Raw genomic sequence first — 13,102 nt, forward strand, 5'->3', positions numbered from 1 at the left:
AGGGGGGGGGGGAGTCATTGTCTCATTGAGCTTCTTGCCTCCCATGACCGTTCTACCAAGGAGTAAGTACTCTGCAGTGAGAAATGTGGTGGCCATCCAAGATGAGAGTGTGTTAAGAACTTCAAGTCTCTTAGGTTGGGTTAACCACTGCAAGATGCCTAACTCCGTGGAGTCGCCACTTACTGTTCTAGGGTGAAGAAGTTGCATGCCGAAAAGTTATAGATCTTTTAGCCGTATTAAACGTTTCCCAAGGCGCACCACATGGAGGTAGATCTATAGTTGTGCCGCATATTTGCATTTTTTAAAATCATTATTTTGGATTGTTTTAGCAATCCCCCCACCCAAAAAACAAGAAAAAAAATGTATCGTCTGTTAAATGAATACAGTTGGCTCTCTGTTTAATGACGCTCTATTTAACGACTTTCTCTATTTAATGATGGCTTTTCACGATCCGAGATGGTCCACTGTAGTGTTAAAAGCATTCTATTTAAGGACGTTTTCTACTTAAGAATGATTTTTTGTGGTCCCTTGAACTTCGTTAAACAGAGAGCCAACTGTATCTGAAAATACAACCATGATCTGTAGTTTCTAGTCAGGGTTCGTACGCTCCGGGAATTCCGGGAAAACCGGGAATTGTCAGGGAAAATGACACTGTCAAAAATGTCAGGGAAAAGTCAGGGAGTTTTCAAATTTTGTCCTCCAAAAATTTTTTTCCCAAGGAATTAAGTACTATGAGATCTAGTCTTCGTTTTTATTGTGATTTCACGAAAAAAATTGTAAATTTTTATCTAAACCGACGCTGGCACTTAAAAACTGCAATCGAAAAATGAACGTTTTTTTTTTTCACAACGAAAAATGCGCCAAAAGAGCGAAGATTTTCTTGCATGGAGTCAGTGAGGGGAACGCATTTCTTTCTACTGCCTTAAGTTTTAGATGGGTTGCCACAACATTCTGTTCGGTTCAGGGTTCGTACGCTCCGGGAAAACTTGGAATTATCAGGGAAAATGACTTAGTCAAAAATGTCAAGGAATTTTCCAAATGTGTCCCCAAAATTTTTCTTTTCCCAATTTTTCCCAGGGAATTTCGTTTTATAAGATCTAATCTTCATTTTTATCGATGTATTTAAAAAAAATTGTAACAATTTTAAAGCAATGAAAAAAGTGGCGACCCAAAAAATCTTCAGCAGCCGCCATTTTTGGCTCTCAGTAGTTCCCAAGGGAAAAAAAATCAGGTGAACAGCAATTATGCACAAACTCAACAGGAGAGAAGACAATTTACTGCTTCGGAAGCACAACCTGTAGATGGGAGGGTCGATCGGGGAAAATGTTTTTTTTTTTTTTTTTTTTTTTTTTTTTTTTTTTTTTTTTTTTTTTTGTTGATCGGAAAATCATTTCAGCTACGTGTTAAACGTAGTCGCCATCTTTGGTCATTCACAAGATGGAAGTAGATACGATCCAAAAATGCCTAAGTTTCTAAAAACAAAGCAGAATTGGATGTTTTCTTTAATTGAAAACTGATGAAAACAACAAAAAATGGTCTGCAAATTGTTTTTGTATTATTATTTGAAATAATTTTCTTGAGAAATGAAAAATTTTGTTCTTAAAACTTAATCTTATCCTCACTGCCTCGGACGCAAATGTGATAAAAACTTTTCAATGAATTGTAGTATCATGAAGATTTATTATTTTTTAACTGTCTTCATGCAACAAATTAAAAAAAAGTTATTTCTTATTTTTGATCATAGCCGCCATATTTGGTCATTCCCAAGATGGAAGTACACAAGCCTTTTTCAAGTGCCTAAGTTCCCGAAAACGGCATTGGATGTTAATTGCAATGCAAACTATTGAAAACAACACAAATTGTGCCCTTTTTTCGGATAATTTATAATTATTTTCTGGAAAAATGCAAAATTTAATCTTCATAACATTTTTTTTGTTTTAATTGATTTAGACTCTTATGTGCTAAATACTGACTATTTTGCTTTTATTGTAGTTTTTTAAGGATTATTAATTATTTATTACTACTTTATACTACAAATCCAAAAATCTACTTATTATTTTAAATTTTTCACTTTGTCGCCATATTTGATCGTTTGCACAATGGAAGTAGACTTAAACTTCCAGAAACAGAATTGGACGTTTATATCAATGTGTAATATTGAAAATAACATTAAATGTGCAAAAAGTTATGAATTTTTGAAAAATAACTATTACTTTCTGGAAAAGAAAGTTTGAAATTTTAATGTAAGCGTCCTTTAATATGTGAAAAAAAAAAAAAAAAAAAGATTATTGGCATCGGCCTATGTTTGGCGGATGTTGATTTTTGTTACTATGCATTACATGGTATGCCGATTGATGCAACAAGTTAATCATATTTATACTGAAATTTAGCATTGCATTTTGCTCAATATGTTTGGTGTAACCTACTTATAAGAAAATAAAAAGTATTGTAAACCAAATGCGGATGCTAAAAGGTTGCTGCAGGACTACAGCAAAATGCTATAATATTACGCGTGACATCAAAGAAACGCTAAAATAAGTTGAAAGTACTCCGTTTTCAACAAATAGTAAACAAATTAAAACAATTTTGAACAAAATGTTGAAAAAAAACTTAAAATTTTGACAGAGAAAACAAACGAAAAAAAAACCAAGTTTTTTTTTTTTAAATCTAAGGGGAGAAGTTTCAATTCTTCTGCATCGCTACTTTAAACAATTTTAATTATTCTGAAAATATTACTATTTAAACTTAAATTTTGAATGAAGCGAGTAACCTGGAATTTTCTAAAAAACAACCTGGAAAAGTCAGGGAACTTTTTTTAACCAAAAGTGTATGAACCCTGCTAGTTTAATAAGTCTGAAACCTGTTTCCTGTTGTATGCGTTGTTATTAACTGTACATTTTCCCCCTCAAAATTTCAGCTGTTTGAATGGATGGATGGTCCATTGGTGTTGGCAATGCAGCAGGGACAGTTCTTCCTAACTGACGAAATTTCTTTAGCTGACGATTCCGTTCTCGAAAGATTGAATAGCGTGCTGGAACCAGAACAGAAAATTTTAATCTCGGAAAAATGCTTCAGTGGTAATGAAAAATTTGAAATCACAGCAGAAAAGGGATTTCAACTTTTTGCAACAATGAATCCTGGGGGTGACTTTGGAAAAAAAGAAGTAGGTGGACTTGATTTCTTGTATAAATTTTATAATGGTTGTTGCAAAACTTTTTTTGCGACATTTATTAATGTTTTTAAACTGTTCTGAAATTTTTCATTATAAGATCCTGTATTTCTCTTAGAAATAACGTGTTCATATGAACAAGTATCTTTTTTTTTCTAATTGACAGTTTGAAGAAAAGGAATAGTTTAGAATTTTATTTGCTGGGGAGAAGGTGGGGGGAGGATGGTATATTAAATCTGTATAGCACTAATTTTCTATTGAAGTATTCTGATCGGGAAAAGACACAGTAAATAACAGTATTTTACTTTTTTTTTTTTTTTTTTTTGAAAGTTTTAATATTTACTGCCATTCACATTTATGTAGAATATTTGTATATTGAAAAAAATATTTTTGTGAGGTTTTTCATTGATAGTGCTTGTGCACAGTATCAGTGCTTTGTTGTTATTGTACAGCAAGTCTTTCACATGTGCTTTAAGACTGCAATATATCATGGTGTTTTACCAGTGTACAAAATACAAAGCATTTTGATCAAGGTTACTTCTTTCAAGTGTGAATTCAATCTTTTTTTTTGTGTGTGTGTTCACTAATTGCAAAATAAATCCTTTTACCATACAGGAATTAAGGGAATCCTTCTCTCTTAAACTCTTCTGCACTTATGAATTTAGTAAGTGTAAATGTTTAAAGTATTTCTCTTTAGGTTTACCAGCATGTCTCACATGTCATGTTTTATTCGTAGATTACATAACTGTTGTATAGTATTGTCTCTGTTTTAACCTTCTAAAATTAGCTAACTTCTTTAGCAAACTATGCCAAAATTGTTTTTCTCACCAATGAAACAAGGAGTTTTTGACATGACAGCAAAAACCGTGATTATAAAACCTGATCAAACCACCAACTGCCAAAAAACTTGCCAAACCTGTAACACAAATGATTTTTATCAACATTCTGAGTCAGATTACTATTCGTTAATGTATGTGTTGCTAAAACAACATTTTATTTTTAATCCCTCAAAGACTAGATTTTTCACCTTTTTAAGTCCTTGACAGGTTTTATTTTTCAAAACATTATTTTCCCCTTTTTTCTGAATTTTTGTTCGGGTGGAAACATTGGTAAAAAATAAACTTCATGATGTCATACATTGATGCATATCAAATTCCTTTCTCATGTTTAGATTTCATTTTAAGTAAAAACTAAAAATTCACTAGAGGCCTCCGTGGCTCTGTGGTTTGCTAGAGATTGTGGGTTTGATTCTCATAGGTGCCCTGGGTTTTATTTATTTTCTTTGTGCTGTAAATCTTTTTTGTGTTTTCTTGTGTGTGAATAAATAAAGAAATCCTGCCTCTCAAGACAGGGGCACTCAAATTTTTCATTGTGTTTATTAACTATGGACAGGTCAAAACAGGGTTTGTATGGGTCATGGAAGTTCTGGAAAGTCATGGAAAAAAAATAAGCCAATTTCAGACCTAGAAAAGTCATGAAAAATTGTAATTTTCATTCAAAGTCATGGAAATTAATTTGAAGTCATGGAAAATGTCCTGAGCAAAGAGAAAGGAACACTAGCTAAAAGAGCATTAAAACTTGAGTGAACAGTATTGTGCATAAAAACTATTAAAAGTGGAAAATTGAATGATCTCAAAAACAAATCTGAATTTTGAAATCTCATTGCATCCAATTCTGTAGCAGCCGCTCGTATTTTTTTGCAATGTGATTTTACAGCTTGGACATCACTAATTTTGAATTTACAATTATTTTCAACACTTCTTTTATTTTATATTCTGTAATAGTGAACTTATATGTTCTTCATTTTATCACTTCTACTCAAACGCAATTTAATTGCACCCAAGTTCCTTTCTATCACTCTTAAAAACTTTATTATTGAATTTATCAGAGCTTAACTTAATTTGTTGAAGGTTTTAGAAAACAAAGATCTTTATTCAGGTGATAGAATAGATAAATAAGGGAATTCTAATTACTGTAAAACAGTAGTGCCCAACATACAGCCTGCAAAACTAATCGATGCAACACACTGCTACGTTCAATGTCAGGAATCAAGAACTATTCTCTGGAGTTACTGACTCTATAAATTTATATGCATTTGAAAATGTGCAAATAAACAAGTTCATTTGAATCAGAAGATTTTTCACCACTGAATGTTTTTTTTTTTTTTTTTTTTGAATAAATATCTGGTTTAGAAACAGGAATTTGCTAAAAAATGTTGCTTTACATTTGTTGCTTTACTTTAAAGAACCGAAATACTGTCAAGTTATGTGGATGAATAAATGAACTGTTGCCACTAAAAGGCATTTTTTGAAGGAAATATATTGGAACATATTATTGACTCATTCAACCTTTTCCCCGTTCTTTATCATTCTGCCTGTTTACAGAAAAATTATTAGACATTTAAGCATCATTATATATCATTCACTCTATTTTCACTTTACTTAGTGCTTCGATGAGGTAGTGACATTCAAATCTGAAGTTTTGCTAATGCTCATTTTAAAAAATTGGCATGTTTGACATTAAATAGTTCTTTTCTCTTTATGTAACAAGGTCATGAAAATTTTTATGAAGTCATGAAAATGTCTTGGAAAAGTCATGGAATTTTTTGTATCCAAATAGAGTATGAACCCTGTCAAAAGCAACTGAGAATTCGCAGAAAATTACGAACTTCAGAATCATTAATTTCTCTAGCTTGAAAATGAATACATGCAGTCATTCTTTTCTTTTACTGAAAACTAAATAGATCTTTTAGTAATGTTATTTTTCATTTTATTCCCCAGCTTTCTCCAGCTTTAAGGAATCGCTTCACAGAAATTTGGTGTCCTAGTAACATCTCAAATTACGATGATGTTGCAGCTATTGTCGAACAAAACATAAAGGAAGATGCGGTTCACCCAAAATACGTTTCAAAAAGTTATACGGGATTTGGAGTTGGTGTTGCCAAGTTCGTGTCATATTTCGTTGAAACTCCATTTTACACTCAGCGAAGGTAAGCAAAGCATGTTCATAATTATATTCAAGTTTTTTTAAAGCTTTTTGTAAGTATATGATTCTATAGTCAAAAATAAACATTATTAGGTCAACAAATCATATTTTTAGGTGTGTAAGACAGATGCACTTTTTTCTTTGAAACTTCCCCTTTATGGTTATGCATTAGTTGTTTGAAAGCCAATATGATTGAATCCATTTTTTGATGTTTTTTGATTTTTATGCATTTTGAAGTAACTAATAACGTATTTTTTAATGACTAAAGAATTTGTTTCACTTTTTCAAAGTCAGGCACTTTTTTTTTTAGCTTATGTATGTATTACATGGTGAAATGTACTGTATTATAACTAGCCTTCTTATTTTTGGTTGACTATATTTTCTCAATGGGAAAAAACTGACACACTTGGGTTCTAAGTTCTGACTCCTGGAATTTTAGAGCCTTCGACTCTAACTCTTTTACCTTAAAAGCAGTCGGATTACACAACTCAACCTCTGACTCCCCAACCTTGGCAGAGTTGCGGAATTGGAACGAAACTGCCAGACTTCAACTTGGAGTTTTGAAGACTTCGACCTCCGACTTTTTCAACCCGAAATCAGCCTGACTATTCTACTCCGCAGCCCTGCTATTAAACTTAGTCGTGTTAATAACGAACTTAATCTGTAGCCATTGTGTTGTGCATATGTTATTCAAAATCATAAATGATACGTGAAATACACCGCCAGCTCAGTCATTTCCAATTCGGTAATTTACTGAATATACCTTGCCTCGCGTTCAATCTTCGAGTTGAACCGAACCATTGCTTCGGTCACTCGTCTGGTCTGCTAATTCTATATTAGCTACCAGTTTGTTTCGCACTCTTGGCTTCCTTAAGAGGTTTTCCATCTCTAGCTCAGTCACTTTCCTATGCCGGGCTGATGAGTGCTAATAAGCATGAAACTGCAGTCCTCGGCTGGAAATGACTGAGCTGGCAGTGTATTTCACGTATTTCTGCTTTAGCCCTGGCTAATGGGCGGTAATTTACTGAATATATCATAAATGATGTTTATGCAATAATGTCAAACTCGACACATTACGAAGTCAACTTACCTGATTAGATGCTATTACATTTCATTTATTGTGTTATAACATAAAAAAACAAACACAATTCAGGATCAATAATTATAAATGCACTCAAGTTCACATACATTAGATTATATCACATACTAGATAATCAATACGAATTCATTGGGATATGGTGGTGTACGATGCTCTTGTGTAGGTTATGTGGACTGTATTTCAGTAAACAATAAACTCATTTCGAACAATACATTTATTAAAAACGTGTAAATATAAAATCATACAATGAACTAAGAAACTGAAAACACCGCCCTAAACACTAACAGAAAATACAACTGACAACAACTAACAAACAACTAACTGGCAAAAATAATAAAAGTCAGTTTTTATGACATAGGGGCATGTGTGCGCACCTACTTGACGCACACTGCCAACGCGCCCTCTACTTTAATATATGCAAGGGATTTAACAGGTGGTCCCAATCTTTAATGACTTATGCATACAAAATTAGTGCCGTGCTGGTAGATCGTTGGTATTAAAGACGCTCGTCAATGCAAAGTTTCTTTTATCAGTGTTTAACAAACGCATTATTCTATGAAATATTTGGGCACAGATGATGTAAAATATTAATTTTCTATTTCACACCTTTGATGAAACACTTATGCTGATAAACACGTGAAGGATTTAGCAGTATATTCCGTTCAAATACCGAACATAGAATGTTCACCATTTAATGTTGGACTAGTAGTTGGAGCCTTGAAGGGACGAGTCGCAGTTTTTATCATTATTTTTTTATAATATTTCCTTTCAAATGGATTGAAGGATAATCGTTGTCTTCAGGCCAGTCGATGTGAGATAGAACACAGTTTCGTGAGCATAAGTACATATTACATATATCTGGACTGTATGGAGTTTACATAAGTTTTAGTTCAATTTTTTTAGAACAAGGCGAAGATGATTTGGTATTTTCTTTTCCTATTGCGGCCAAAAAAAGAATTATATTTTTTGAAGACACCTCGAAAAAAACCTTCATCTTTACATAGAACACGGACGACTGAGGCAATTAATCAAAATGTGGAATTTCAAAATGGTTGAGTTAGTGGTGCCATCTAGTGATGCTGAAAAGGTCTCTAATTCTGTGTTTTAGCTATGTTAAAAGATTGATCTTTTAACACCTGCTTGTATGTCAAAATTTAAAAAAATATGATTCTGTTTTCTAAGTGGTCTAACGCATTTGTAATTTTTCAATTGAGATGAAACATTTTTTAAAGAAATTGATGAAGAAACAGGTATGTCCTCCTTGAAATGTTTAATGAGCAAACTCAAAATCATTTGCTGTGTAAAATGATTACAATGGTGAAAGAATGGTTGATAAATTAATGGTGAAGCATCAAGGAGCAGCGACATGGCAGAACTACATGCAATATACCAGACAGCCCAGTTATCACATTCAGAGACAGCAGTTTTGTTCTTATTCTAGTTCTTATTAGAACTTAGCCCTGGCTTAAGGGTGGCAACTTACTGCTATATACCCAATCTTTGCCTTCAATTCATGAGTCGAACTGCACCACGCTGCGGACATTCACTGGTGAGATAAATATGCTTTTTCTACCAGTTTGTTGGCACTCTCGGCTTTAATGAGATGACATCTACCTCCAGCTCGGTTATTTGTTAATCCAGACGGATGAATTCTAATGAGAAGGAAACTGCAGTCTCTGAATGTGATAACCGGGCTGTCTGGTATATAACGTGTATGTCTCTTATCTTATTTTTTTAATATTAAGCATTTATATCTCATTTAACTTTTTTTTCCTTTTTTTTTTCAACATTACTTGCTTTTGTAACACTCCTTCCCATTTAATCAAAATAAGGAAGTTTCTGCCATGTTAGGTATAGTGTCTCTGTCCATGCTTTTTTTAGAAAATGATTAAAAATTGACGTTTTACTTTAATGCAGCTGATGTTGCTCTTGATATTGCTTTCATTGCAATTGTAATAACATGTTTAATTAATTTTTCTTCCTTCAGAATGACGTTGAGTATGAGGGATATTTTGACTTGGGTGGAATTTATAAATATGTCACCAGCTGGCTCTGAGATTAGTGCATTCATCCACGGGGCTTTTCTGTTGTTCATCGACAATACAAATATTGGTAAGTTGAATTATTAATTGAAATTACTTTGCTGTCAATCAGATCCTTTTTTATTGCATTCATACATACAATTTTGCGCTTATTCAGTATGGAGGAAGCATGACTTTACTCTTGTGTAATAAATATATGTTTATTTTTATGTATAGTATATGAGGCAAGATTTGCTTTAGGAGTATAGATTTTTAAAACTACATTTTACTTTTTCTTAAATATTGTGATTAACTTATTTTCACATGTAGTGATCTGACTTATGATATCTTCATACACTTTTTCCCCCAGATTCTTATTCAGTTGGACCCTCTCGGGATGTCATTTTGAACAAGAAAAACGAAATCTTGCGCTACTTAGTCCATCAAATTGGAACTGATAATGTGTTGGAACATGTGAGTCCAGAATTGATACTGCCTGAAAAATATGTTGACAGGTTCAATGACTATCCTGTTGTAATTCATCAGGAATCTTCCTGGTTTGGAATAGGACCATTTGTCATTGAACGTGGTACGTACATAAATTGAAAATAAAATTATAGAATTTAATCAGAATTAATCATATGTTGTGATATGTCTTTGCTTCAGAGCAACAGTAAGACATCCAAGTGTGAGAACAGCACTATGTTGGCTTTTAGGTAACTGTGCTACTGTTGGCTTTTAGGTAACTGTGTGTTGAAATGCTCTTAAGACTGTTACTGTTCAATTCTTTTGACCTGCACTAAATCAGTTCAAAAGGATTCCTAAAATAACTTTTCAATGTATCCCTTCGCATATTAGGCTGGAGGGAAGTGAGACTACCAATAAACCTGCTTAGGCTACAGCTGTTTCCAATGCGGATTTTGATCATTTTAAATCTCATTAGAAGAAGGTTTCAAAGGAATAGGGCATCCAATGAGTGTCCTCCCACCATTGGTATATAGCGGACAAGCCAGGAACATTGATTGATTCCAGATGCTGCAAGTCTTCATATCTATCAAGACTACGGACACAGTAGGAAACTCATGTTCATGGCTAGAGAAAAAGTTTTTCCACTTTGTACAATATGTAACGAATAGAAAGCATAACCCTAACACATTCATTGGGAGGGAACTCTTTTCAATTAACTTTTAACTGACTGTTGACTTTTTAAATGTTTTTAATGTTATAGTTGTTATTTAATTTTATTGTCTTTTAGAATTTTACTTTTAGAGAGTTTTTTAGAAACACAAAACTTGCCAACATTACTGTTTTTTCAGTAGTTTTCCAGATTTTAAGTATTTTTCCCGGTTTCTCGATTTTTATTAAAAATCTACTGGATTTTATAAATCTTTGGGGAATCCCTTTATTTAGGGAATGTAGCAAAAAAGCCCCTGTAAAATAGTGTTTGTGAAGATTGTCCTGATTTCTGTAGTCCGTGGTTTGAAAGTTTCCTGCTTAAATTTAAATGCATCGAAATCCAGGGGTGCAGAAAATGTTTTTACCGACAACATTTCCCCCAATCTATATAAAAATGTCCCCAAAATTTTACCGTATGTTTTATGTTTCGGATAACAATTCATTCCTGTTGCTATAGGTATAGATAATTTTGAAAAAAACAAAAAAAACAATTGGATCTTTAAAACTAATAAAATGAACTGGTAGCTTGTAGAACTAGGTATCTTAAAAGTGAATACATGTAAGTTTAAATTTAAACCTTTTATCTAATATTTATTATTAGATGTAAATTATTATCCAACAAATAGTTAATGAAATAATAAAGAGTGGTGATGCAAAAGAAGGTATTCAAAAGACACTTGCAAAGAAAAATCAGAAAGTAAAAAAAAAAAAATCGAATCAGCAAAATTTCCCCAGGTGGTTCAAATTTCCCCCGATCCTAGATCCCCGAATCGGACATATTTTGCACCCGTGTCAAAATCTAGCAACAGTATCGATACTTATTAAGTTGGACCAAAAATAAGTTTTAACTGTATATTAAGCGTTAATTCAGCTTTTAGTCTTCTGTTTCATGTTTCAATTATTTTATGCATTTATGAAGTAAAGAGCTTCTATATGATTGTACTTAAAGGGATAGTAAAAAATCTACCCGATTTTTTTTCTCAGAAGGTTGGTAGGTATGGATATTGCTGTTTTACTGTTTCGTGTCCATAGGTTTGTGTATCTACACTAAGGATAATAATAATAAAAATCTAAAAACTGTTATTCAAGATACAACTTTTATAGAGAATGTATTTCTTGAAAACTTAGTTGAGCTTCTACATGATTGACCAAGAAGATACCCCAAAATATTTACTAAGATATAGAAATCACCCTTTAGTTCCAGATAACAGTGGAACCTCAGCTATTTGTCACCCCAAGGGAACATGAAAACATGTTGACTTAAAAGTACGTCAACTTACTGAGATTCCGCAATTTTAATTCCTAATTATAAAGTTTCTCTTTCACTTATGTTTAATATTCATACTATGAAAATTGATTCCAGTAAATGAACTCCCTTTCCTTTTCTTTGAAAAGTACGTAATAAAATCTCTAATATTATTTGAATACCTCGTAAGAAATAAATCCATAATTTTTGAAAAGACATTAAAAGCTTGTAGTCAGGTCTGTTAAAGATAAAAAGTCCTGCTCACATACTTGTTTGAAAAACATGCCATGGTGCCTTCTTTCTCTGCAGGACTACATTGGGTATGTTTATCAAACCCGTACCTAGCCTTTTGAAATTGCACTAACAGCACAAAGTGTGGTGGCAACTCCTCTGGATAAGAAATGGAATTCTCTAAAAGATTTTTCCTGAAAAGGATCGAGTTACTAAGAAATGGCAGCTTAAAATTCTGAGAAAAGGTCAATATGAAGGAATGTTGGTAGCAAAAATTAGACTAGAGAGGAGAAATTAGATGTTGACTAATAGGGGTTCTTGGCAATTGAGTGTCAAGTTAGAGAGGTTTTCACCCATTCAAATCAGCATTGAGCCAACCATGAGAAAAGTAAATGTCGAGTTACCAAGGACGTCGAGTTATCCGCATGTCGAGTTACCGAAGTTTCACTGTACATTCCAATTGTTTCAAATTCTATGTTTCTGTGGATTTTGCAGACTTTGATTTTTGTATCTTTAATTCTACTTTTAGTTCTTAGCAAAGCAGCTGTACGATGTTTTGTAACTTTTCTTACTTCTACTGCATTACATGATTGCATCTTGTTTCTCCCCAACAGAATATGTTAATGAAAACAGTTGGAGACGCCAATATATCCTAGAAGCTAAGACTCCGAAAACGAATCTACTTCGAATTTTACGTGCAATGCAATTGCCGAAACCCATTCTTTTGGAAGGGAGCCCGGGAGTCGGCAAAACAAGTTTGGTTTCAGTTTTAGCTGAAATCACTGGTCATCGCTTAGTGAGGATCAATTTGTCTGAACAAACGGTAAGTTTTAAAAAGTTGTATGCTAATTTGCAGTAATCCATATATTGAAGCACTGTCTAAAGATAACACAAAAAATTCTATATTTTTAAAATACAAAATTAAACTTGCATTGGCAGCGGCTGTAATATGTATATAACACATTAACGTTGGTATTTAAAGCATTGGAAAAAGCATATTTTGAAATTACTGACAATTTCATTTAAATTCCATTTATGGTGTGAAAAAAAAAAAAAATCCTTGGATGTTTTTCACTGGAAAAGCAGACTTGTCTTCAGACCTTTGTATTTTAACAATTATAATGCAGTACTTTTTTCCCAAGAATGAGTAAAATATGAAAGTAAAAGTATCATTT

General features: G+C 32.9%; 1 protein-coding gene across 1 annotated transcript in view; it reads left to right on the top strand.

The window, feature by feature from the left end:
* LOC129227937 (midasin-like) overlaps positions 1-13,102 on the top strand; it is a 260,168-nt gene that overhangs the window by 48,405 nt on the left and 198,661 nt on the right. Inside the window, exons 12-15 of the mRNA XM_054862559.1 lie at positions 2,918-3,163; positions 5,950-6,158; positions 9,241-9,365; positions 12,542-12,750. Of these exons, the coding sequence (XP_054718534.1) occupies positions 2,918-3,163; positions 5,950-6,158; positions 9,241-9,365; positions 12,542-12,750 (789 nt within the window). The remainder of the gene's footprint in view (positions 1-2,917; positions 3,164-5,949; positions 6,159-9,240; positions 9,366-12,541; positions 12,751-13,102) is intronic.

This window comes from Uloborus diversus, chromosome 8, assembly GCF_026930045.1.
Source record: "Uloborus diversus isolate 005 chromosome 8, Udiv.v.3.1, whole genome shotgun sequence".
Taxonomy (NCBI): Eukaryota; Metazoa; Arthropoda; class Arachnida; order Araneae; family Uloboridae; genus Uloborus; species Uloborus diversus.